General features: G+C 36.6%; 1 protein-coding gene across 9 annotated transcripts in view; it reads right to left on the bottom strand.

Annotated features, from left to right (window-relative positions):
- The window catches only part of PCCA (propionyl-CoA carboxylase subunit alpha), a 416,136-nt gene that overhangs the window by 243,454 nt on the left and 145,709 nt on the right, over nt 1-26,973 (bottom strand). For all 9 annotated transcript variants that reach the window (XM_045481124.1, XM_045481175.1, XM_045481160.1 and 6 more), the window contains 3 exons: nt 14,795-14,873; nt 10,153-10,255; nt 2,776-2,870 (listed from right to left, as the gene is read on the bottom strand). In XM_045481124.1, the coding sequence (XP_045337080.1) occupies nt 2,776-2,870; nt 10,153-10,255; nt 14,795-14,873 (277 nt within the window). The remainder of the gene's footprint in view (nt 1-2,775; nt 2,871-10,152; nt 10,256-14,794; nt 14,874-26,973) is intronic.

The following is a 26,973-nucleotide window of genomic DNA, read 5'->3' as shown; positions in this document are numbered from 1 at the left end:
CTTTTTGTGTTGTTAAGCCTAACATGTTTAAATAAGTCAGCTTCAGATTTTTCATAAAACTAATATTTGAACTTTCCACATTATGCTGCAACTTCCATCAGTTTTAGCACAAGTAGTTGTTTCCAACTAGTAAAACTTAAACACATATATTCAAATTTTCGCAAGCTAAAATTGGGAGATGTGCCTTCAGTAAAAGGCGAAAGATTTATGTGATTTGAGGAGAAACCAGAGCATGAGATGTGCCTTCAGAAGAACACGTGTGGTGGGTAAACTACCTTCCGGCATGTGTTACAGCACTGCCGACTGGGGCTATGAGATCAGTATTAATGAATCAACAACATGCATTTAGCAAGGTGTCTTTCAACAGGAACACACGTAAAACAAGGTTATGTCAGGACATTTTCATCAAGGTTATGGAGGGATTAAAATGACCCAACTAGAGGCTCACAGAACGTAACTCTGGGTCTCCCCTAGGAGCAATGCTTCAGAATTCACTAATTCAGTGTTCACAAGGACTCTATAAAACATAACTACCACATATAACAAGAACTCATTGTACATCTAATAAATCCTCAAAACTTTTGTTTCACAATACCAAAATAACCCTCCAGCAGGCAAATAAACCTGAAATGTCTTCAATAAACCGTAAAGTAAAAAATACTCAGAGCGATAAGCAACCTCATCACTGCACTCAAATAAAACACAGCAGTAAAGTCAACATCTAGAAACTGAAACCTACATATTACACTTACTTTACTATTTCACAAATAATAATATACAAATACCTATCAAGCATAATGATCAGTTCCCATTTTTTTTTTTTGTTTTTGTTTTCTTTTTGGTTCCTATGGCTTTAAATTTTCCTTTTTTTCTCTCAATGAATAGGTGAGTTCAAACAAAAACTTACATTTCCAGAGAAAGAGAGAGAAATGAGACAAAAATAATGATTCAAGGTTCCTAGTCTGTGAAAGGTTTTTTCCCCCAGGTAAAACCTGAGTGAATTTTAAATAAAAAATTAGTTATATTAGAAGCAATAAGAAGATAGCACCAAATTATAAAAGCAGTGTGTCAGAGACTACTATTATTCTACCAGGAATCTTTGTCCCCTTCTATACAACTAGAAAAATTTTAGCAGGACACACAGTTACTTAATTTAAAAAAGACTTTTCCCGGGGTGCCTGGGTGGCTCAGTCGGTTAAGCATCCGACTTCGGCTCAGGTCATGATCTCACGGCTCGTGGGTTTGAGCCCTACATCAGGCTCCTGGAACCTGCTTCCGATTCTCTCTCTCTGCCCTTTCCCTGCACATGTGTGTGCGCTCTCGCTCTCTCTCTCTCTCTGTCTCTCTCTCTCAAAAATAAACATTAAAAATTAAAAAAAAAAAAAAAAAAAAAAAAAAAAGACTTTTCCCAACTTCCCAGCAAAGTGCCTAACTCCAGATCACCACCAAGTTAGTACGGGTAAATTTAGGGATCCTTCCTAAAGATACAGATAAACATTGCTTTTGCCTTTTCTTCTTCCTTCCCTCTTACATCCTGATCCTGGGCCATGAGACAGGGGTAGGCCATGTGCAGGCTGCAGTGGGCTGTTCTTCAAGCTAACCGTCCCAAGAAAACAGAAGTGGAAGCTGGCAGTTTCCTAAGGCCCCTTCAGGCAGCATCACTTCTACACAGTCTATTGCTCAAACAGTCACAGAACACAAAACCAGGGGGAAGGTACACAGATCCCTACCCCTACTCCTCAACAGGAGAAGTGGCAAAAAACTTGGGAACCATGTTTTAAAACCACTATACTATACCATATATTTAAAAACCAGGGGCACCTGGGTGGCTCAGTCAGTTAAGCGCCCAACTTTAGCTCATGGCTCTTGAATTTGAGCCCCACGACGGGCTCTATGATGACAGCTCAGAGCCTGGAGCCTGCTTCGGATTCTGTGTCTCCTCCTTTCTCTGCCCCTCCCCTGCTCATGCTCTGTCTCTCTCCTTAAAAAATAAATACACGTTAAAAGTAAATAAATAAAAACCATTATAATTGAAGTAGGATTTGCTTTTTGTCATTACCCTGTGATTAAAAACCTGCTCATAGCCACATCTACCTTTTACAGAAACTATACACATATATCAAGGCACACTGGCTATGACAAAGTTATAATTGGCTATACTCCTTATCGCCTGGTTATTAAAAATAACAATGTACACTCAAGTGGGATTTTTAAGGACTAAGAGACAACTTGGGTATATACAAATACCAACCTAGCATCAAATTAGACATGAAGTTCCATGAAATTGCTACATTCAACACATCTAAAGGTGGCTTGGAGAAGTGCCTGAAAGAGTGCTGATAAATCAAGAAATCTCTAAAAATTATGCTCCAGAAGCCTCTTCATGGTAAGATAAATTTAAAAACTTCAGGATCAACTTTATGAAACTTTCACCAACAGAAGATCCTGGACATTCCACATGACTGGAAACACTATTCCACTATTCTGGAAACACTAGGTCTATTCCCTAGAGGCCTGTGGAAGTCATAGCTGGCTATCCACCCAACTTTCTCCTCTAACAAAACCCCACCTTTCTTTCCAAGAACTCTCTCACGTGTCATGCACTAAGTACTGAGGAAGATGAAGTGGAAAATTCTTAATTATAAAAATATACATCAATAGAATCATACCATGTCTACCAAACTGCAATTAAAGCAATTTTAGCCAGTAAAATGGGAAAGGAATGTAAGAAACAAAATCAGTCTGTTATAAATGCTCACTGAGAGAAACTCTTACCTGGGTGCTTCCTCCACCACTTTCTGATTTCTTCGCTGAATTGAGCATTCTCTTTCATTAAGCCACAAAGCATTCCCATGTTTATCACCTAAAACCTGACAGAGTACACCGCTTGAAAAATTATACTGCCAAACCTATAGAGTATGTGCCCAATTAACATTTTCACCATGCAACAACCATTGGTTTTTACCAAGCACACCTCACAAAACACATGTACCTCTCAAATATGTTTCTCTTTTGGTTGATGTTAATAGAGGAAAACTATTTACAACCCCAAAAACTCACTAAAATGTTTTAAAAAACTTGAGGAAAAAATTCTCATGTTACATTTCCAATGTACTAGGGGAAATACCACATCAATTGTACAAATTTTGTGAAAGAAACTGAGTGTCAATAAAGGGGAATATATGTTCTAGGTATCAGTGATGCTTTAGGAAAACCATGACTGTTATCACAAACATCGGTTTGTTTTTAACATCATTAAATACCTGTTGATCAAGAAATACTATCTTATTTACATCCAATATGTAGTCTGTTATTTATATATGGATGTTTTTATGTGCTTTTTTTTGTTATAGAAAGTGATAAAAAGTCTGGGGTTACCATGTAACACATTATGATTTTTCCCATTTGTAATACTGAAAAATGAGTTGGAACTGCCAGATAAAATAACAGGATACCCAGTTGAATTTGAATTTTAAATAAACAACCAAAAATCTTAAAGAAAATAGGTCCCAAATACTTACTAGGACGTACCTTCACTTCAAAACAAAAACCAGTTTATCTGAAATTCAAATTTAATATGTATCTTATCAGCTAAATCTGGTAACCCTAAAACATGCTCTTGGTTAATATTTTTGGACAGAATGCTTGCTTTTAGGAACAGATTAATATATTTTCATGATTAAGAAGTAGATAACTATTATTGAATGCATATGTTAAGGTCACAGAAGTAAAAGCTACTCTAGAAGGCTTAGGCTAGGCAACAATTTTAACTCATTTCTCTGGGCAAGTCACTCTGTTTCCTTACGCATTATAAATAGCAGATAGCATCATCTTAATATTTTATATGGCTGCTGAAAATATAAAATCAAAAAAGATCATGGTTACAGCAAGTATAACAAACTATGAAATGAGTAGTTAACATATGAATGCAAACTTAATTTTTAGGAATAAAACCTATCTAAACCTTAAGAATGATCCAAGCAAAGGAAAACACTGCAGTAATTAAATGTCAAAAAATTTGGAATTTGATTTTTAAGACTCAAAGGTGGCTGCATGAAGCATACCTGAAAAATAGTTTAACACTAAATTTATTCTACTTCTTTTCATTCTAGTTGACAAGGGAGTGAAAGCAGACTTTGCGTCCAAGAAATTAAGCCATAACCAAGAATTCTCAGAAATATTTCTAACTATAACATATTAGATTCATATGTAGAATCACATCTATTTTTCCCTGAAGTCTGTGTAGTCTCCTGGTTCTTTTTATAAAGTCTTGCCATTTCCTAAGCATTCAACAAAAATAATTTGACAAGGATTTATTCCACTAAATAAATGAAGAAACTAAGTGACCCGACAATCTAAATAAAAAGTGCTTGTAAGGGAAGTTAATCCTTAAATCCATCATGAATTTTTTTTTTAAATGTAATCTCTACACCTAGTGTGGGGCTCGAACTCAGGGCCCTGAGATCAAGAGTTGCATGCTCCACTGACTGAGCCAGCCGGTTGCCCCCCATCATGATTTAAAAAAAAACAAAAAACTTTTAATATAGCAATGCGCAGGTACTCAATGTGGAAAAATCTCCCAGAAATACTGCCTACTGAAAAGTGCTTCATACATATCCATATGCATGTAAGTGACATACATATCTATACTTCACAGTCCATGGCAGGATATTCAAAAAACGGTAACAGTGCCTGCTTCTAGGGACAGAAACCAGGGGACTTGGAGACAAGGGTGAAAGGAATGCTCACTTTTCATTGAATGTCCCTTATAGTGTGCACAAATCACCTCATATAAACGCAAATTGAGGAAAATAAAAAACTTCCAAGCACAGATCAGATAGAGCAACATCTCTGTTACCTATTTAAGTAATTACTGTTACCTATTTAAAACACTTTCACCTGTGTTTAAAATTATCACCTAGATTATATGCCATGACTAATGAAAATAAAGGCTGATGTAGATATATAATTACTTAACACAACTTGAAGCTTTATAGAGTATTGGTAATGTGAAAGACATCGGCCTGGTTGTTGGAACCAAACGTGAATAAGACCTACTAACTGCCTTCAAGGACTTCTTGGTCTATTGGAAAAGTCAGACGAAGATAAAATAAATGGTCTTCTAATAGCACAAATAAGTGACAGATGGGGAATACAAAGAAGGAGGAATTAATTTTGCCTGTAAGATCTTACAGGAAGGACAGCCCAAGTATCTCCCCTAAATTACAGACTTAAATATCCAACAGTCTACTTAGTACCCACACTTTGATATCTCAACTGTGATTTATCCAACATCACACCCTGATTTCCTCCCCAAAACATGCATCTCTCATAGTTTTTCCTTCCTCAGTAAAAGATAGTCCCAGTCTTCTAATTCCTCAGGCCCAAACCCTAAAGCCATCTTTGATGTCTTACACTTTTTCTTATACATCACATCTGATCTTTTAGAAAATCTAGTCTACCTTCACAGAGTATCCAGAATTCAATCCCATTTCCTCACCTCCAATACCAACACCCTGGCCCAAGTTGCCATCATCTCTCACCAAGAATTACAACAACAAAAAAACTCCTATGAGAGCTCTCTACTTCAACTGCTGGTTTTCAAATACTAAATAAGAGCTGGGGCACCTGAGTGGATCAATTAGTTAAGAATCAGACTCTTGGTTTCAGTTCAGGTAATGATCTCATGGTTGGTAAGTTTGAGTCCGGCATTGGGTTCTGTGCTGACAGCATGGAGCCTGCTTGAGATTCTGTCTCCTTCTCGCTCTACCCCTCCCCCACTTGGTCTCTATATCTTTCTCAAAAAAAAAAAAGTAACAGCCAATAAATACTGTGTGCCTAGCTTTTTTTTTTTTTTTTAACCTTGTTGAATGGGGCTACTTATTGCAGTGTCATAGCCTTTCCTCCCATCATTGCAAGTTTGACAAGGAGGCGTCAAACTGTCTTTAAATACAGAGGTCTCTGCATCAGGAGAACAGCTTTTAATGAACCGTACACAAGAAGTCTCATCCATGGCAGGACCAAGTTTGAAAAAGAGATTCTGGTCTTGAAAGGAAGATGTTTATATTCTACTTATGGAAGGACATGATCATTAGGGCCTGAAGAATGGGTTGTGGTAGCTCATATCCAAAGATGGCCTTCACATTCAACAATATATTAAAAGAACCATTCACCATGAGCAAGTGGAATTTATTTCAGGGATGCAAGGATGGTTCAATATTCACAAATTAATCAGTGTGATAACCACATTAACAAAATGAAAAAAAAATTATATGATCATCTCAGCAGATACAGAAAAAGCATGACAAAATTCAACATCCATTCATGATAAAAACTCTTCAGGTGGGTTTAGAGGGAATGCACATCAGCATAATAAAGGCCAGATGCAAAAAATCCACAGCTAACACCATACTCAATGGTGAAAAATTAAGAACTTTTCTCAAAATCAAAAACAAGACAAGGATGCCCATTCTTGCCTCGTTTAGTCAACAAAATACTGTAAATCCTAGCCACAGCAGTCAGGCAATGAAAGGCATCCAAACTGGTAAGGAAGAAGTTAAAACGTCACTATTTGCAGACACATGATACTATACATAGAAAACTCTAAAGACTCCACCAAAAACACTACTAGGAGTAATAAGTGTATTCAGTAAAGGTGCAGGATACAAAATCAATATAGAGAAATCAGCCACATTTCCATATGATAATAATGAAATAGCAGAAAGAGAAATAAAGAAAACAATTCCATTTATAATTGCACTAAAAAGAATACAATACTTAGGAATAAAATAACCAAGAAGATGAAAGATCTTTACTCTGGAAACTATGAAATACTGATGAAAGAAACTGAAGATGTCGCAAACAAATGTAAAGCTATTACATGCTCATGGACTGGAAGAATATTGTTAAGATATCCATAGTACCCAAAGCCATCTACAAATTTAATGTAATCCCTACCAAAATACCAACAACATTCTTCATAGACTAAAAGCAAATAATCCTAAAATTTGTAGTCAAAGCAATTTTAAGAACAAAGCTTAAAGGTATCACCATCCCAGATTTCAAGATATACTACAAATAGTAATCAAAATAGTGTGGTACTGGCACAAAAACAAACACATAGATCAACAGAACTAACCAGAGTGCCCAGAAATAAACCCATGATTTTATGTCAGTTAATCTATGACAAAGGAGGCAAGAATATACATGGGGAAAAGATAGTGTCTTCAGTTAATGGTGTTGTGAAAACTGGACAGCTATATGTAAAAGAATGAAACTAGATCACTTTTTTTTTTTTTTTAAGTTTATTTTGAGAGAGAGTGAGAGAGAGCAAGGGCACATGAGCTAGGGAGGGGCAGCGAGAGAATTCCAAGCAGGCTCCACACCGTAAGCACAGAGCCTGATGTGGGGCTCAATCTCACGAATCATAAGATCATGACCTGAGGTGAAAACTGAGCCACCCAGGCTCCCTGAAAATGGACCACTTTTTAACACCATACACAAAAATAAACTCCAAATGAATTAAAGACCGAAATGTGAGACATGAAACCATAAAAATTCTAGTAATTTCTCTGACATCGGCCACAGCAACATTTTTCTAGACATGTTCCCTAATGCAAGGGAAACAAAAGCAAAAATAAACTATTGGGGCTACCACAAAATAAAAAGCTTTCACACAGCAAAGGAAACCATCAACAAGACAAAAAGACAACCTACTGATGGGAGAAGATATTTGCAAATGATATATCTAATAAGGGGTTAATACCCAAAATATATAAAGGACAGGGGCACCTGGCTGACTCAACTGGTGAAGCACGCAACTCTTGATGTAAGGGTTGTGAGTTCCAACCCCCCACTGGGAGTGAAGCTTATTAAAAATATATATGGGGCGCCTGGAAGACTCGGTCAGTTGAGCATCTAACTTCGGCTCGGGTTATGACTTCATGGTTCATAAGTTCATGCCCCAAGTCAGACTTGCTGCTGTCAGCGCAGAGCCCACTTCAGATCCTCTGCCCTCCTCTCTCTGCCCCTGCCCCACTTGTTGTGTCTGTCTGTCTCTCTAACACTTAAAAAAACTTGTATAAAAATAAAAAATATATACAAATATATGACAACTACAGTATTTACTAGAACTAAACATAACATTACCATGTAATCCAGTAATATTTCTCCTCAGTATATCTGAAAGAATATATATATGTCCATGAAAAGACATAGCAATTTATTCAGCATTAAAAAGCTGACAACAACCAGAAGACCCACCAACAAGAAAATGGATAAATTACAGGTTATTCAAACAATGAAATATCACAGAGCAATTTATTTTTTTATTCTGATTTATTTGTTTTTTATTTTAGAAAGAGAGAGAGTACAAGCGAGAGAGAGGGGCAGAGAGAGAATCTTAAGCTCCACACTCAGCATGGAGCCTGATGCAGGACTTGATCCCACGACCCTGGGATCATGACCTGAACCAAAATCAAGAGTCAGACGCTTGGCCAACTGGGCCACTCAGGTGCCCCTGCAGAACAATTTCTTAGAATGAATAAATAACATACAGCCTCATGGAAGAATCTCAAAGATATGATATTGTGTGAAAGAAGCCAAGTACGTATAACCAAATATATATTGTATAATTTCATTTATATGAAGTTTAAGGACAAAAATAATCTATGGTGTTAGAGGTCAGAACAGCAGGTACTTTGGTAGCGAAATGCAGGGATTGGCTGGGAAATGGTATGAAGAAATCTTCTAATGTCACAGAAATGTGCTATACATCTTATATCTATCTATCTATTCATCTCTCTATCTATCTGGATGGTTGCTATACAGGTTTCCATGTGTGCACAAGAATTTTATTGAAGCGTACACAAGATTTGTGGACTTTACTGAAGAGCTGTGTTATCTCAATTTATAATATCTAAAAACAAAAAACCAACAACAACAAAAAATCCTGCTAACTTCAGAAATAAATACACTATATTCAACGTTTTAAAACTACTAACTGATGGGGTGCATGGGTGGCTCAGTCGGTTAAGCATCCGACTTTGGCTCAGGTCATGATCTCGTGGGTCGTGGGTTCAAGCCCAGCATCAGGCTCTGTGCCGACAGCTCAGGGCCTGGAGCCTGCTTCAGATTCTGTGTCTTCCTCTCTCTCTCTGCCCCTCCCCTGCCCATGCTCTGTCTCTCTCTCTCTCTCTCTCTCAAAAATAAACAAACATTAAAAAAAAAAATGTTTAATTACTAACTATGTATGTTTGCACATTTTTCCCATGCTGGAAAATTTGAGGATCTAGATGAAGATTTTCTACTCATAAATAATATCTATGTAAAATGAAAATTAAACTTAACAAAACCACAATGACAAAACCTAGGACTTTTACTATGCCCCATCAGAAGGGGCAAGGGCAGCAAATAACCTATTAGTTTTCTGGTTCTCTATTCACACTGAAATGAGGAAAATAATAACCTAAATTTCAGTATGATTTCAAATTGATATTTATGTTTTATCAATTTTAATTCAATTCATAGCCCTAATGTGTAAAATAGAATGAAGACAATTCTGACAAAAATGACAATTCAGGACACATCATCATCCTCTGTGTGCCATTTCAGAAAACCCAGTTTGTCCTGCTGAAATCCATACTCCCCACAACCACTTTAGCAGTTGGATTAAAATCTTAACCCGAGTAGAGGAAATCATCTACTCATCTCTCTACTACCAGCTCCTAGAAGAATGCTTGTCGCAGTGGGCCAGCCACGCAGACATTTGGTGAACTGAAATAATAGGAATCCAGATGAAGCACTTAAAAAACAAAACAAAACAAAAACAGCTCTGAAATGGCCAGTCTCAGAAGAGGGCTAATAAGCCTCTGGGCACAATGTATTCAGCCTGGTCCATCTTGAGACTGCTTGTTCCTATAGGACTTTTATATCATTCCCTCTGTTGACCAACATTCTGGCACTCTGACAAAAAGTATACCCAATTCCAAAGGGAAGTGATCAATTTATGTACATTCTCTATTTTGAAGTTATGGAAACATACCAGAACGATTCACAATCATTCTAAATGGAAGAAAGGATGTGTTTCCAATAGGAATAAATGATGTTATTTTGAAGTCATAATAATTAGAAAACATCTTAAAATGTACCAACCTGGATTTCTATATGACGAGGGTTATCAATAAATTTTTCTATTAGTAGTCTATCATCACCAAAACTAGAAGCAGCTTCTTGAGATGAAAATCGAAAACCATCCCTGGAAAAAATTTTTAAAAAGTAAGAACAGTCAAACTAACAAAACAAACACAGCCCTCAATCTAAAAGAAAACAAAGCAATTAAATATTTATCATGGCTTACTTATGAACAAAGCAAAGAAAAATTCACTTAATGCACAAGTATCTAAATTGACTTGCGGTGACCTGCAAGTCTTACACTCACCAGCTCTGTGACGTGCGGTCAGTGATTTAATTTCCCTGATCCTAGATTTTATAATGAAATAGGAATACCAATACCTAGTTCACTGTGAAAAATCAGGTATTTTTAATAAACCACACAAATCACATAAAATTCCATTTCCTCAACCCAATGTACCTTAATTCTATTACTAAAAAATACAAAAATGCATGTCCATTTGATTCAAGAGTCAGAATACGCACACAAAAATGCAAAGGGTCAAACTGACCAACGGCACAACTGGGGCAAAACTACAGCAAAATACTCTGTGAAAATGAACACAGAACAGGAGGATCCTCAAGAACATTTCATGATAGTTTAAATGCACACCTTTGCTTAAATACAATTGCCCTCTACACACCCATACAGGTCATGACAGCTTAGTCATTTCTGGACTTGTTCAAAATTAATACTTAGGAAAGTACAATTTTTGAAAATAGAAAGTATGGATAGGATTATCGCTTTACATGTTTTATTCCCAAACTGTAATCATTGAAATCATTAGAATTAAAATATGCTCACTAAATTCATACACTTGGGCTCATTCGGTCTATTAAAAACTCACACTTGCTTACCTAAAACTAAATGAGTATATTATTTTCCATTCACTGATATATTCAGAATATAAAGTTTAATTCTTTTTATACATTATTATTAGTTTATTAATCTTCAAATTAAGTATCTGTACTTAAATACAGTATTAAAATTATTCCAATCTTTTAATTTGCAAACACTCCATCTGGCAATATTAGAAACAAATACCACTTTTGTTTTTGTGCTTAAGAAAATACAACATTGAAAGTAAACAATGACTAGAAGATAAATTCAAAACATATTGCAACAATTCCTATTTCTCAGAGTTCTGAGGGAAAAGGTATCAGGTTTTCTTAGTCCTCTATTACTTCTTTGATTTAGGGGAATGGAGTTTTTAGATCTCAGGAGACTGCAAAGCTCAAAGAAACTAAAGCACAATGAATTATTGCTTTCAATACCATATGACCAACTTTTTATTAGATAGGACATAAGGATTCAGAAAGAAAAACAAGGCACTTTACAGTTTGTCTTTGCTGTAACGACTCAGAGCTTACATTTTCCATTTAAACCAAGAATACTAAAGGTGAAAATCAAAATCACCCAAATAAATTGTCACATTTGAAAGCATCACGGGGATATTTTGGAACTCATGGAAACTGCATTAAAAACATCATTTGTTATACCTAAGTTACACATTCACTCAATATGTTTTTACTAATCATGAAACCATGTGCCTGGTGCATATTTAGGTGACAGGAATACAAAAATAAAGCAGAAACTGCCCTCACAGTCCTCGAAATCTAGCAGGGGTATTCCACAATGCAGACATGATCAATTTTCCAGTCATGCCGTATTTCATTGAAACGTGGATAGGGAAAAGAAAGCCAGAGGTTATTATGAAAATATCTGAGTCTACTTTCAACAGCCTTCATGATTCTCCCCCTAATTTAATATACAATAACAACACTACTTTTTTTTTTAATCTTTCAGATGTTCTAAGATTCTAAGACAAGCCATAAATGCTACTTCCCTAAAACCACGTAGGAAAGATGTTACAAGAGGAAGACACTCCTCTGGATAAAATAATAAAGCAATTAATGGCTATCAGATTTTCTTTCCAAAGAAGGCTAAAATTTTTATCGAGTATGCAAAAAATATTTCTGCCTTAAGAAGGGAGAAGGCAAGGAGTAGATGCAGTGTGGCCTATTAACAACTGGTGACTAGAGAAGAAAACCCCATGGATATTTTCTGGACTGTTCTCTCAATTTTTCTGTAGTTCAGATTCTTCCAAAGTAACAGGGGATACTGTTTAACTTTGTTAAAAAGTTTCCTCTAGAGGAACTTTTTAAAATAAAGATCATGTATTATCAAACCAAATAGTGTCATACTTTTATTAATCTCAACAAAGTTTCAGATATGATTTATCAAAGTGAGAGCAATATTTTAGATAGAAAATTATGGGTGCACATATTTTTATTAATTTTATCAACATATTTTGAACCAATGTGCCATTTAATGGGTTAAATTATTACCCAAAAAGATGCCCAATATATGAATAGATACAGTGACTTCTGAAAATACTGAATGCTAAATTAAAATCCATTGGTTAATAGCACAGCAAATCTCAATACCTAGAAATTTAAGAGTTATCTTCACCATAAAAGAATATGTTACTAACAGGAAGCCCTGGAGAAATGATGGATAAGCAATCTGAGATCCCAAGAAGAATAATGAAAAGTAAGTGCTAAAGCTTTCAGTGAAATTGCTATGTAAGTGCCATACAAGAGGGCAAAACAGTGAGAAAAAAGTTAGTTTATAAAATACACATCTCTTACAGAACTGTTGAGTTGTGTTTTATATCTTTATTACATCATTCTTTCCTACCAAGAGGCTGCAGCAGATTGTCTTTTCCAAAGATGGCCACAGTGGTGTCTCCTACTGTCTGGATTTATGCTATATACCTCTTTTGCATAATCATGCAACACATGAACTTCTTGTGAAAACAAGGCCAAAAGTGCAAGAAAGAAAATGCATAGGACTGCACACGAAGCAAATTATATTGAACTGCAGGCATCAAAATATTTTTAAGAACAAATTTGGGATACAATGTATGGGGTTCTTTATAATAATAAGCTCCAACGACAAATCTAATAATAATCACTGTTACTCAGAGATATCTTCAACAACTGTAATGTGATAACATGTGACTTCCAAAGTGGTACAAAGTTTCATAGATATTACCACTATTGTAAGTCTGTTGCCTATATTGGAGGAAACACTAAATCCCAACTAGAAGCTAGTGAAGAAATAGGTCCTTTTTTTCCCTCATTCAGATGCATAAACCTCTCCTCAATTTCCTGGGGCTGGGAACTCAAAGGTTAAGAACTCCAGATCTAGTATATAAACTGCATAGAGGAAAGGATTATTTTGTCTGTATTCCTGGAACACTACTAAAACAGTGCCTATCACACAGATCCTCAACCAATATTGTCACTCCATGCAATGAGTTTATTCTTACAGTCAGGCTCTGAGCTGTCAGCACAGAGCCCGACACGGGGCCCGAACCCATAAATCTCGAGATCATGATCTGAGCCAAAGTCAGACGCTTAACCAACTGCTATCCAGGCGCCCCAAGACTGGGGTTTAAAGAGCAGTATATGTTATCTCTTATAACGCCACAACACAACTAATTACTTTCTCTGATGCTCAACCAAAGAAACAATGGTGTTCTGAGATAATTTTCCTTTAGAGGTAAAATCATCTGTGCAAGTCTGCAACCTGGTGTTTTCCCAAAAGATTTTAAAGGGTAATAATATATTGCCTTGAGAAAATTTTTACCTTGCTTGTACACTTTAGAACCTAATTTCTGAATTAGGTTTGTAGTGAACAACTTTCACGACAACTGCTCCAGACTTCTGTTTTCGAGAGATATGGGGGAGTGGGGGGGAAAGGAAAAGCAAAGGAACTGAAGAAAGCAGAACGATCTGGAAGACCACATTACTTCTGGGTAGAAAAAGGGCACCAAAAAGCAACATAAGACAATAATTAAGTCATTGTTTATCCCCTCCAACCCTCCAAAAAAAATGACATAAATCTCTTCTTCCATATCCGAAAATCCATAAAAACACAAACCTACATAGAAGCGCCTAAAACCTGTTTGTACTATGCAGTTTTCCCAAAAAGTTATTTTTTAATCACCATGATGTCATCAATGCATTGGATTTTTAAAATTTGGTTTTAAAAGTTACTTTTGATTTCTGAAACTACTAATAAGAAACTGGTCTACATTTACAACAGAGTGCACTGTATATAAAGGACATTTAGTAGTTTCAAATTCAGAAGAAATATATTCCACAGCATAGAATTATTGAAGTAGTTCACCATTTTTATAGACAAGCTATAGAAAGTACACACTGACTAATGCACGAATGAAATCATAACTGCCTTTAAATATATTTGCTTCAAATCTTCTGACCACACTCAGAATATACATCAAATGTTAGTAGCTTTTGCCTAAAAAACAGAATCATGACTATAATTTTTAAAATATAATATAAAAACAAAAAGACAATCCTCCTTTGTTAATGCATAAAAAAGTAAGAACCTTTCTCTAACAGAACAATCATCATCAACATATAAACAAGAAAGTTTTCTGCATAATCTCCATTTTTTCCCATCTAAAAGAGTAAAAATTATCTGGTTATTGTAATTATTCCATTACACTTTTGGTATCTGTTTACTTGTCAGTTTAATAAAACTCCAGTAACTGCAATTTTCATCAAAAGTAGATTTTGGACAGCACCTCACCTGGTCTCTTCATCATCCCAGGCGATTCGCATGCCTTTCCCACCACCACCTGCTGAGGCCTTGATCATGACAGGGTAGCCTAACAGCAGGGAAGAATTAAACAGAAGTTCAGACTTTGATCATCTGGATGCATGAACATGACAACTGACCACATGTTCAATAACACAGAAGACAATAACCAATTTATTTAAAAGTTCCTTTCTTTAGAGTCAGGAAAATAACACCAGTGTAATGATCTCATATATATTTTAAAAATGAGAGGTGATCATTTCAAAAGAAAAAGACTATTTGTATCAATAAATATAACATTTTTACCAGTAATGAAATAAAAAGCTATGAAAACATAAATAAGTTATTTGACAGAGGATTCCAAAAATAGAAGCACATATAATATTAACTAACCAAAGATACAAGAAGCAACTTTTATGACATTTACACACACACACACACACACACACACACAATTCCTCCAAAGTACTGTTTGCATGCATCACAAATTAAACTCCCTTTTTCAAAAGTAATGATTTACATGTATTTGAGGTATTTTCATCTGAAAATTCACTGGGAACCCCTGCAGCTTTTATCAGCAAAAACTGACACAATGATTTGGGGAGAAATCAAGTCACATTATTCTATCATGGGTGGAAGCAGAAGGTCCAGGACTCGCTGTTATCAATGGAGAGGCTAGTGCACTATCCCACTGATTCAACAAGGAATGCATATGCTAGCAAGTGTGATGAAAACACAAAGTAAGACCCAAACAAATGACATCTCCAGCTAAAGTTTGATAAGAGAAAATGACATAAGATTGTTGTTTTAGTATTTAGATTATTCTAAGGTTTGTGACAGCTTGAGTTACCAAGAAAAGTTATAAAAGTCTCCTTGCTTAGAGGTTTCCTGAAAACAAGGTGGATACACTTATGTCTGAGACCACTTGTTTATGATCTTTTCTGAAGAAAGAAAACAGTGAGCACCAGGAAGACTCTTCCTGGCCTGTGATGCTCTAACAGCACTACACTCTAGCTATAGGATCCTAGAGGAAAAGGAAGAGAGGTCCAAATGTCATAGACCTTTAGCCCCTAAGCCACAAAACCTAGCTCTTAACTTCAACTTAGTTAAAATGGCACTTGCTTTCTATGTGTTTCATAATTAATTCAATTTTTAAAATTCTCATGTTGGTTATATTTATGTGGGACGGTATTTTAAAAGCAATGCTAAGTGCAGTGAGAAAAAAGATTAACAATACTGTTTTTACACTGGAGTGTCAGAATCTAGGAAGAGAGAGGGAAAGTACCCAAATAATTCTATCACTGGGAATTCAGAAGAGAAAAGTACAACAAGGTAAGAGGAAAGCAATTAAGGAAATCATCTTACAGCAAGGACCAAATATTTACGTGAGGCTGTGAAGGATGAGCAGGATTTGAACACTTTAGGCAGGAATAGCAGGAACAAAACAGGCAGGGAAGCATGGGATTGGCTTAAGGAATGACTAAAATAATCCAGCTGTAGAGTATCCGCAGGATGGCAGAAGAAAAAGAGAACCGAAACATAAATTAGGGGAAAAATATGCTTCACACTTTTGCATGCCACAGACCCTGCACAAGAGTGAGAAAAAAGGAGTATTCGTCTCTTTCCATGCTGTGGCCTCACAGGAATGTCCCATAAAGGAATCAGATTGAAATCATTCATGAGGAATCAGCCTGTTTTGGAGTAGTGAAGAAATAATACCTAAAAATTAGAAATTGGCATGCTTAAGAATGTGTCCTTGGTCAGAAGGAACTAGATGGGGAAACAAAACAGAAGAAGTAACTTGTCAACAAGAAATTATTATATGCTCAGAAAAGATGAGTCATTGTTAGGCAACAAGGTAATACATAATAAGGCAATTACATATGGTCCCCCCAAAAGGAGGCAATGTAGCATGAGACCTGTCAATACATATAACCCAGGAAGACAAGATTCTCTGATGAAACTAACAAGTCAAATATAACACAATTGGGAGGGAAGAAGAAACTGGCATAAGCTAGTGGTGACATTACAGTCACCAACTCAATCTAATTTCTGAACTATAATTGGAAATAATATAAAACTAAGGTTTTATACTCCACTTCCTATGCCAAATAAGTCATTAAATTTCAGACAGAACAGGGGCGCCTGGGTGGCGCAGTCGGTTAAGCGTCCGACTTCAGCCAGGTCACGATCTCGCGGTCCGGGAGTTCGAGCCCCGCGTCAGGCTCTGGGCTGATGGCTCAGAGCCTGGAGCCTGTTTCCGATTCTGTGTCTCCCTCTATCTCTGCACCTCCCCCGTTCATGCTCTGTCTCTCTCTGTCCCAAAAATAAATAAACGTTGAAAAAAAAATTTTTTTTTAAATAATAAAAAAAAATAAATTTCAGACAGAACATATTTTTATGTTGTCACCATGCCATGCAGAAACTAGACCTAGTCATTTCAAGAGGAGGGGAAACAATATTCCACACAGATGATGTTAAATAATATCAAAGAGCCCAGTCCCTCATCCCTACTTTCTTATTGTGTCTCTGAAACTCTAAATGGGGTAAGTCATGGGGGACCAGGAACTGGAAGAAAAGGTAAAAAGATTCAACCAAAAGTAAAAATTCCTAGAAAAATCCAAAGTAGTCAAGTAGATGGCTGTCACCACTCCCTCACTTTACCTGGTCTAGACCCAAAATTTCCACTAATGTTCTACCCCAATTTATTATCCATTGGAGTACTCACTTCTGAGTACTATGATGCAGTTCTTTAATATTATTTGGTTGCCATAGATTTGAAGCAGAACAACCTCCCTTAGAACAAAACAAATTTCTCTAAGGTTTCTAAAAGGAGAAGAACTCTTGATATGAAAAGATTGCTTAAAAAAAAAAAAAAAAAAAAAAAAAGATACCACAGGTCCTGGTGCTGTTGGCAAGGTCTTCCACAGGTTTCTTCGCCTCTCCCCAGATGCCTACTCCCTCTACCTGACCTCACCACCCAGTGACGCTCCTACAAACACTCTCAACTCCAACATGCAGCGAGTCTCCATTCTTTATTTCCCTCCCACCTAATGTTTCCAAAAAGAAACCTACTAAATACTACATGAGGAAAAAAATTAAATATTTAAGGAAGTACAGAAACTCAGGTTACCAAAGCACTATTGCTCCCTTTCTGTCCTCAAACTTCAAGGGCAGGTCTGGTTTCCTGTCCCCCCAGCAATCAACAGGTCTTACTTTCCACCAGAAAGCAGCAATCCTCTTTCTTTCTAACTCTCTACCAAATTTCCATTTATCAACTCAAAAATATACACTCAGTAAACACTATGTGCCAAGCACCAATCTGGCTCCTGGGGACACAAAGATAAACAATTCAGAAAGTTCTCTGCTCTCATGGCACCTACCATCTAGTGGACAATGATGTATAAGTACACAGGCACCTAAATATGCATACTCATGCATAAATATGAATATACACACAACACATAAGGGGGCGGGGAGTACAATAAAGACAACAGAAGGATGTGACTGGGGGTGATCAGGGTTCCTTTTCCTTGAAGCCTTCTCCGAGAAAACATACTGAAACTGAGACTTGACTGAGCTGGAGCCTGCCCTCTGAAAACCAGTGAGAGAGGAACATTCGCAACAGAAAAGAATGAGTTGGAAAGGCTACAATACAGGAGAGGGCAGCAACCTAATGTTGGGTTTGTGAAGATCACTTTGGCTGTTCTGCAAGGGATGAACTGTCTGAGGACAAAGGTGGGCACAGGGAGACTGATTAAGAAGCTTCTGCAATGTTCTAAGGGTGAGCCAACTGTGGCTTCCATGGCTGGAAGAAACAAAGGCTTGCAGTTTGTTTTAGAGATAGAGTCAGCTTGACTTGCTGATAGTGTGGATAGGGACGATAAGGAAATGAAGGAAGATTCTGAGAGTTTAGGCACTTTCCCATTTTGTTATGGATTACAGGTCTAAAGGAACTTTTTTTTTTCTTTTGAACAACTGATAGCACCACGTTGACCCATATAAGACACAATACAGGGGCGCCTGGGTGGCGCAGTCGGTTAGGCGTCCGACTTCAGCCAGGTCACTATCTCGCGGTCCGTGAGTTCGAGCCCCGCGTCAGGCTCTGGGCTGATGGCTCGGAGCCTGGAGCCTGTTTCCGATTCTGTGTCTCCCTCTCTCTCTGCCCCTCCCCGTTCATGCTCTGTCTCTCTCTGTCCCAAAAATAAATAAACGTTGAAAAAAAAAAAAAAATTAAAAAAAAAGACACAATACATACATAACCTCCCCCTTCAAGCAAAATCTGCCCCTATACTCGGTGTAACAACTTGGTAACTTAAAGCTGGCAAATGATACCTCAGTGATGCAATAGTCATAAAATAAAGAATTTTATGTGGTTCTTCACCTTCAGTTTCTTGAATTAAGATTTCGTAGAATATAATGACTGGTGGAGATGAAAAATGGGGAAAAAAAAGTAAAAAGTGAAATATTTCTTGGAAAGTGTCCTATTCCTAATTTGATAGTGTAAATCAGAAATATCTCCAGCATCAAAGAGAACATATGATCGGGGGGGGGGGGGGGGGGGGGTTCTTTTAAAAACAGTTGGAAAACATTTATAATTAGGCCTTTATTTCCTAAAAGTAGGGTTCAGAATTAAAAGAAAATGAAAGCTATTTCAGAGAATAGGACAGTCCTCCAGACGGACAGAATAGAATCTCATAATGGAACCTGAGAAGAGAGAACAAAAGAATGGGGGGGGGGGGGGGCAGGGAGTTTCTCAGACAGCCAGGAAGGAAATCTCCAGCTAACAGCTGTATATTATAATTACAGGGAAATCAAGTATTATACATTGCATTGGTTAGATTCCTTTTCTCTCCTTGAATAGTTCACTTATTACCTTTTTGATTTGGAGTTTGTGTGTATATTTATGGGAGGGGCTATCCTACATGGAAGTGATATTTTGAAAAATCCAAACTACTGTTGCATACAATATCCTACAATTTCAATTTACCTGATTGTCTCATTATTAGATTCAGAATAAAAATCTGTTAATACTACATAACTGAAATTGTACCCTAATTATTATATCACATCAGAAAGAAAAAAAAAAAGTCTAATTGTCCATTTCCTGATGAAGAAGTTTGATTGCTTGATTAAGATGGTGACCATTAAATTTCCTCATGAAAAATATGCCATTTTCAGTTTATAATTAGCAGACGATCTGTAGATCAACCTTTGGAAACTGTGAATATCCTATACTCAAACAATATTCCACCCAACAGTAATAATAAACTTTAATGAGTCTTGCTTTATATAATTTTTACACTGCTTATAGCAAAATGAGTTTTTAAAAATGCTGACAATTTTTGCCTCTTCTCACTGTTGTTTCTCCAATGACTAAAAGAGGGCCTGGAGAAGAGAATGCAAAATGTACTTACTAAATAAAATGTATTAATTAACAATTTCAGTACTTGCAAATCCTTTATTTTTAGTACTATATTTCACTGTATAAACACACATTATTCATTCTAGTGTGAATAGACATTCAGATCTATACATACAATGCTCCCATGAGTATTTCTGTATTTGTAGCTTGGAACCCTGTGCAAGAGGTATATGTCTAGGACTGTAACTGTTGGATAGTATGCAACAGTTACAAAGTACTAAAAAATCCAGTTTCTTCACTATTCTTTATCTCCATGATCACAACACTTATACAAACTACCATTATCTCTTTATAGGATGCCTGTAGTAGCCTCCTAACACAACTCTCTGCCACTATAGATGGTCCCCTCAGACTATACAGTGGTCACTGGAATTCTCTATTTTTTTTTTTCTCACCTCTCTCTCCAGCCTAAAACATTAAGAGTTTATGTTGTACCAAGAAACCATAGATGTTTAATGAAATTAAAATTATGAACTCAAGGAAAGGAAGAATGGAAGGTGCAAGAAGGCTTAACATAAACTTGTTGAATCACAGTACCAGGTAAAGCTATGCTTGAGTTAAGGAAGCTTAAAAAAAAAAAAAAAAAAGGCACCTAAAAGGTATTAATATGAACATCAATTAACTGACCTATCAAACAAAATAAATTTTAACCGCTTTTACACTAAGATAAAATCCAAACACAAAATATAACATTCACAATGTTTACAATCCAATCAAAACTTAAGAGACACGTGAAGAGGGATGCCTGACTATCCCAGCCCCATACAGCATGGGACTCTTGTCTTGATCTTGGGGTTGTGAGTTTGAGCCCCGTGCTGGGTGTAGAGAGTACTTAAAAACAAAAACAAAAAAACAAAAGAAAAAGAGAGAGAGAGAGAGAGAGAGAGAAAATGCAATCACCTCATGAGGAAAACAGTCAAAAGAAAAGAAGCCCCAAACTGAAAAACATACAACAGCTATTGCAAATTATAGCTATTAGAAACATTGTAAGTATGGAAAAGGATTTAAAGAAAAAGTCATCAACTACACTCCAATTAATTTTTTTTTCTAAAAAGAAAACAGAATCATGTTGGGAGAAATTTTTAAAGAGTATTAAAAATTAAAATTTGGGGAGCACCTAGGTGGCTCAGTTAGTTGAGCGTCAGACTCTTGGTTTCAGCTCAGGTCATGCACTCACAGTTTCATGAGTTCAAGTTCTAAGTCAGGCTCCGAGTTGACAGTGTGGAGCCTGCTTGGGATTCTCTGTCTCCCTCTCTCTCTGCGCCTCCCCCACTCACACTGTGTCTGCCTGTCTGTCTGTCTGTCTGTCTGTCTCTCTCTCTCTAAACTTTAAAACAAAAAGTTAAAATGGGGCTCCTGGGTGACTCAGTCAGTTGAGTATCTGACTTCAGCTCAGGTCATGATCTCACAGTCTGTGGATTCAAGCCCCATGTCAGGGTCTGTGCTAATAGCTCAGAGCCTGGAGCCTGCTTCAGATTCTGTGTCTCCCTCTCTCTCTGTCCCTCCCCATTTGCACTCTGTCTCTCTCCCTCTCTCTCTCAAAAATAAACATTAATTTTTTTAATTAAAATAAAACAACTAAAAGGAAAAGATTCAACAATGTATAAAAAAGAATTATACCATGACCACATGGGATTTATTCCTAGTAAGCAAGGTTATTCCAACACTCGAAACATCAATTAATGTAATCCATCACATCAACAGGCTAAAGAAGAAAAAATATGATAGGACTATAGGAGCAGATGCAAAAAGTATTTGACAGAATCTAGCACCCACTGAGCTCAGCAAGCTACAAATTGAAGTTCTTAAACTTCATAAAGAACATCTATAAAAACCTACATCTAACCTTAAAGTTAGTGATGAGAACCTAGATGCTTTCCCCTTAAGTTCATGAACAAGGTAAGGATGTCTCCTCTTAGCACTCCTATTCAACATTCTATACAAGTTCTATTTTATGCAATAAGACAAGAAAAAGGTAAACACATTGGGAAGAAATAAAACTCATTAGCAGGTAATAGGATGTCTATAAAGAAAATCTCAAAGAGTCAACACAACAACCAAAAAATGTCTAGAACTAATAAATGAATTGTAACAAGGTTGCAGGATACAAGGTCAATGTAAAAAGTTGATTACATTCCTATGTACCACTAATGAAAACTTGGAATTTGAAATTTAAAACACAGTACCATTTACATTAGCACCCCCCCAAAAAAAAATTAGGCATAAATCTAACAAAAAATGTATGGTACCTATATGAGGAAAGCTACAAAGTTCAAATAAAATTAAGGAAGATTTAAATAAATGGAGAAATATTCATGTGTATGAACAGGAAGACAATATTGTTAAGATACCAATTCTCCTCAACCTGATCTACAGATGCAATAAATCCCAATCAAAATCCCAGCAAGTTATTTTGTGGATATCAACAAACTGATTTTAATATTTATACAGAAAACAAAAGGCCCAGAATCACTAATAGTAAAGGAAAATAACAATTTCAAAATATTGATATAGGGCCGACCAGGTGGCCCAGTTGGTTGAGCGTCCAACTCTTGATTTCAGCCCATTTCATGATCCCAGCGTCATGGGGTTGAACTCTGCATCAGGCTCTGCACAGACTGTGGAGCCTACTTGAGATTCATATTCTCTCTCTCTCTCTCTCTCTCTCTCTCTCTCCCCCATCCCCTGCTTGTACTCTTGAAAATAACTTTTTTAAGTTATTTAAAAGACAAAGATTGACACTACCCAACTTCAAGACTTATTATAAAGCTATAGTCAGCATGGTATTGGTAAAAGAACAAACAAATTAATCAATGGAATAGAATAAAGAGACCAAAAATAGACACACATGAATAGAGTCAACTGATCTCTGGCAAAGAAGCAAAAGCAATAGCAATTCAACAAAGGAAAGTCTCTCCAACAAATAGTGCTAGAAGTGGACATCCATACACACACAAAAAACTAATCTAGACACAATCCTTAAAAGGTAACTCAAAGTGGATCTTAGACCTGAATATAAAAACAACCAAAGTTCTAGAAGATGAATGATCTAGATGTTCTAGATGACCCTGGGTTTGACAATGAGTTTTTAAAATAAAAAAAATTTTTTTCAATGTTTATTCATTTTTGAGAGACAGAAAGAGACAGAGCATGAGCAGGGAGGGGCACTGAGAGAGGGAGACACAGAATCCAAAGCAGGCCCCAGGCTCTGAGCTGTCAGCACAGAGCCCAACACGGGGTTCAAACTCACAAACCATAAGATCATGACCTGAACCAAAGTCAGACACTTAACCGACTGGGCCACCCTGGCACCCCGACAATGAGTTACATGAGTTACAATGAGATACAACATCCAAAGCACAATCCATAAGAGAAAAACATTGATAAATATGTTCAAAACATGTATCTGATAAAGAACTTGTATCTAAAATAGACTTCTTAAAACCGAACAGTAAGAAAATCCAATGTAAAATCAGCAAAAGAGGTGCATGGGTGGCTCAGTCAGTCGAGCGTCCAGCTCTTGATTTCGGCTCAGGTCACGATCCCAGGGTGATGGCATCAAGCCCCACATTGGGCTCTGTGCTGAGCATGCAGCCTGCTTGAGATTCTCTCTCTCCCCCACTCTGTCCCTCTCCCCAGAACGCACTCTCTCTTTCTCTCTTAAAAAAAAAAAATCAGTAAAAGATTTGAAGACACACCTCTATAAAGAAGAATGCAAAGATGGCAAACATAGAAAAAGATGCTCACGTCTTTGCATTCAGGGAAATGCAAATTAAAACGAGATACTACTATATTCCTATTAGAATGGCTAATAACAAAAACATGCACAATATCAAAAGCTATCAAGGATGTAAAGCAACAGGAGAGCAACAGGAATGCATATTCACTGCTGGTGGGCATGTAAAATAATCTTACCCTACAACCCAGTAGTCAGAGTCCTAGGTATATACCCAACTAAGTTGAAAATTCATGTCCACACAAAAACCTGCATACAAAAACTTTGTCCACAATTGCCAAAAACTGGAAACAACCAAGATCTCTTTCAAAATGTGAATGGATAAACAATCTGTTGTATATCCATACAATAGATTATTATTCAATAATTAGAAGAAATGAGCTATCAAGCCACAAAAAGACATGGAGGAACTTTTACATACATACAGCTAAGTGAAAAAAAAAGTCCATCTGAAAAGGCTACATACTGTATGATTCCAACTATATGACACTCTGGAAAAGGCAAAAGCATAGAGGTAGTAAGCAGTGTGTCCCAAGGGTTGCAGGGGTAGGGAGAGGAGGATTGAAAACATGAAGCACAAGGGAAACTATTTTGTATGAAACTATAATGGTAGAATCGAGTCATTATGCATTTGTCAAAACACATAGAACTACACAATGCAAACAGGGAACCTTACTGTAAACTGTAAACTGTGGACTGTAGTTAATAATGTATCAAGGTTGGTTTGTTAATTGTAACAAATGCACCACACTAACACCAAGTGTTAACAATTGGGGAAACTGCAGTGTGCTGGGGGTGGGGATGTATATAGAACTGCATGTACTTAACGATGTGTTCAATTATTCTGTAAATCTAAAATGGTGCTTAAAAAATAATTAAGTCTATTAATCATTTAAAGGGGGACAAACATTTGAAAAGACAGTTCACAAAAGAAGATTAATGAATGTGAAAGCATTAGGCATGTGAAAATATACTCATATTATGTATTAGGTATTAAGGAAATATAATTATAATCACACTGAAATAAAACTTACACATCCATCAGAATAATTAAAGTTAAAAAGACAGGCAATGTTAAGAGTTTTTCTGGAATAACTGGAACTCTCAAACACTTTTGTGGAAATGTAAAATGGAGGAAGGGACATTTTCAAAAAAGGATAACAATGTTCTAGATCTTAATTTTGGCTGCATTTACTAAAATTCACTAAGGTATACGCTTAAAATAGCTAGGCTTTATTCTTCATAAAATATACATCAATAAAAACGATTTTAGGAAGCAGACAAAAAGAACAGACCGCCATCAAGTGACAAAAATTAGAGCTATCTCTTCAACAGCTACAGAACACAGCACAACCATTTCAGCACTATGCTGACAGAAAACCTCTATCAATCTAGATTTGCACATGTGGCAAAACATCTTTCAAGAAAGAACACAAAATAGGGGCACCTGGGTGGTTCAGTGGGTTGGACATTCAACTCTTGATTTCAGCTTAGTTCATCATCTTACAGTTCATGAGACTGAGCCCTGCATTGGGCTCCATGCTAAAAGCACAGGGCCTACTTGGGATTCTCTCTCTCCCTCCCTCTCTGCCCCTCCCCAACTTGTGCACAAGTGTGCTCGCGCTCTCTCTCTCTCTCTCTCTCTCTCTCTCAAAAATAAACAAACATTAAAAAAAAGGACACTGCTAATTTGAATAGGAACAAAACAAACATCAGTCTATATACTTTCAAGAGATACACCTAAACCAATGATTCACTGGTTGATTGAAAAGTTGGAGGAACATACAAACAAAAGACCAAAATAAGGTGGCTTAGACATATTATCATCACATAAAACCAGATTTAAAAGCCAAAAAGTCAACACACTTTGCTAAGAAGTAAAATTAGCCAAGAAGATACATGTTATGCTGTTATATTACTTATTAACTTATCTTAAGAATATACAGAGGCAAAACCTTAACAAGCAAGGAAAAACTGAAAAATCCACTCTTTTACAAATTGATCATATAATCAAAACATCACTAGAATATTTGAACATCCTAACAGGTAGTGCTGACCTACTGGTTATCTATAAAATACAGCATAATTTGAGAATATACATTATTTTCAGGCACGGATGTAAGATGTAAAGTGGCATGCCTTGGCCATAAGGTAATTCTTATCAAATAAGATTCTAAATAAAAAAGATCATATTCATTTAACAGAAAGCAATTAAGTTAGAAATCAATAAAATAAGCAGTGCCTGGGTGGCTCAGTCAGTTAACTGTTCGACTCCTTGATTTCGGCTCAGGTCATAATCTCACAGTTCACAGGATCTACCTCTGCATGAGGCTCCTTAGGATTTTCTTTCTCTCCCTTTCTCTTTGCCTCTCCCCTATTCATGTTCACTCACTCACTCTCTCTCAAAAATAAGTAAACATTAAAAAAAAAAAAAAAGAAATCAATAATACAAAAAGTAGAAAATTTTCAGTTATTTTAAAATGCATTCTTAAAAAACACAGTCAAAAACCATAATAGAAATCTGGGGCGCCTGGCTGGCTCACTCAGTAGAGCGTTCAATTCCTGATCTCAGGGTTGTGGGTTTGAGCCCCATGTTGGGTATAGAAATAGAAAAGAAAAAAGAAAAAAAGAAAAGAAAAAGACAACAAAAGGAAAAAAAGACAAAAGGAGAGAGAAGAGAGAGAAACAGAGAGACAGAAAGACAGAAATCTGAAAATACCCAGATATGAACAATTACGAAAAATACATATCAAAACTGTGAAATAGGGTTTTCAATTCAGATCACCACTTTAGGCCATTCTGCCAGCTGCTGGAAATATTATTGGCAACCAACAGCTGACTTGTCCTCAGCTTTCTGCCCAATCTTAGGGACAGCCCGCACCCAATGGTGAGCTGACACCGGTGTACAAAGGTTCAATGTCATTGCCCCAATGTCATTGAAACAGTTATAAAAAACCAACTCAATATTCAGAGCTCTCTGTGGGGTCAGCTAAGTCCTTTGTTGAGTCT

This window comes from Leopardus geoffroyi, chromosome A1, assembly GCF_018350155.1.
Source record: "Leopardus geoffroyi isolate Oge1 chromosome A1, O.geoffroyi_Oge1_pat1.0, whole genome shotgun sequence".
In the NCBI taxonomy this organism is placed as follows: Eukaryota; Metazoa; Chordata; class Mammalia; order Carnivora; family Felidae; genus Leopardus; species Leopardus geoffroyi.
The sequence above is the reverse complement of the archived record's forward strand: the minus strand, read 5'-3'. Positions and strand labels throughout refer to the sequence as shown.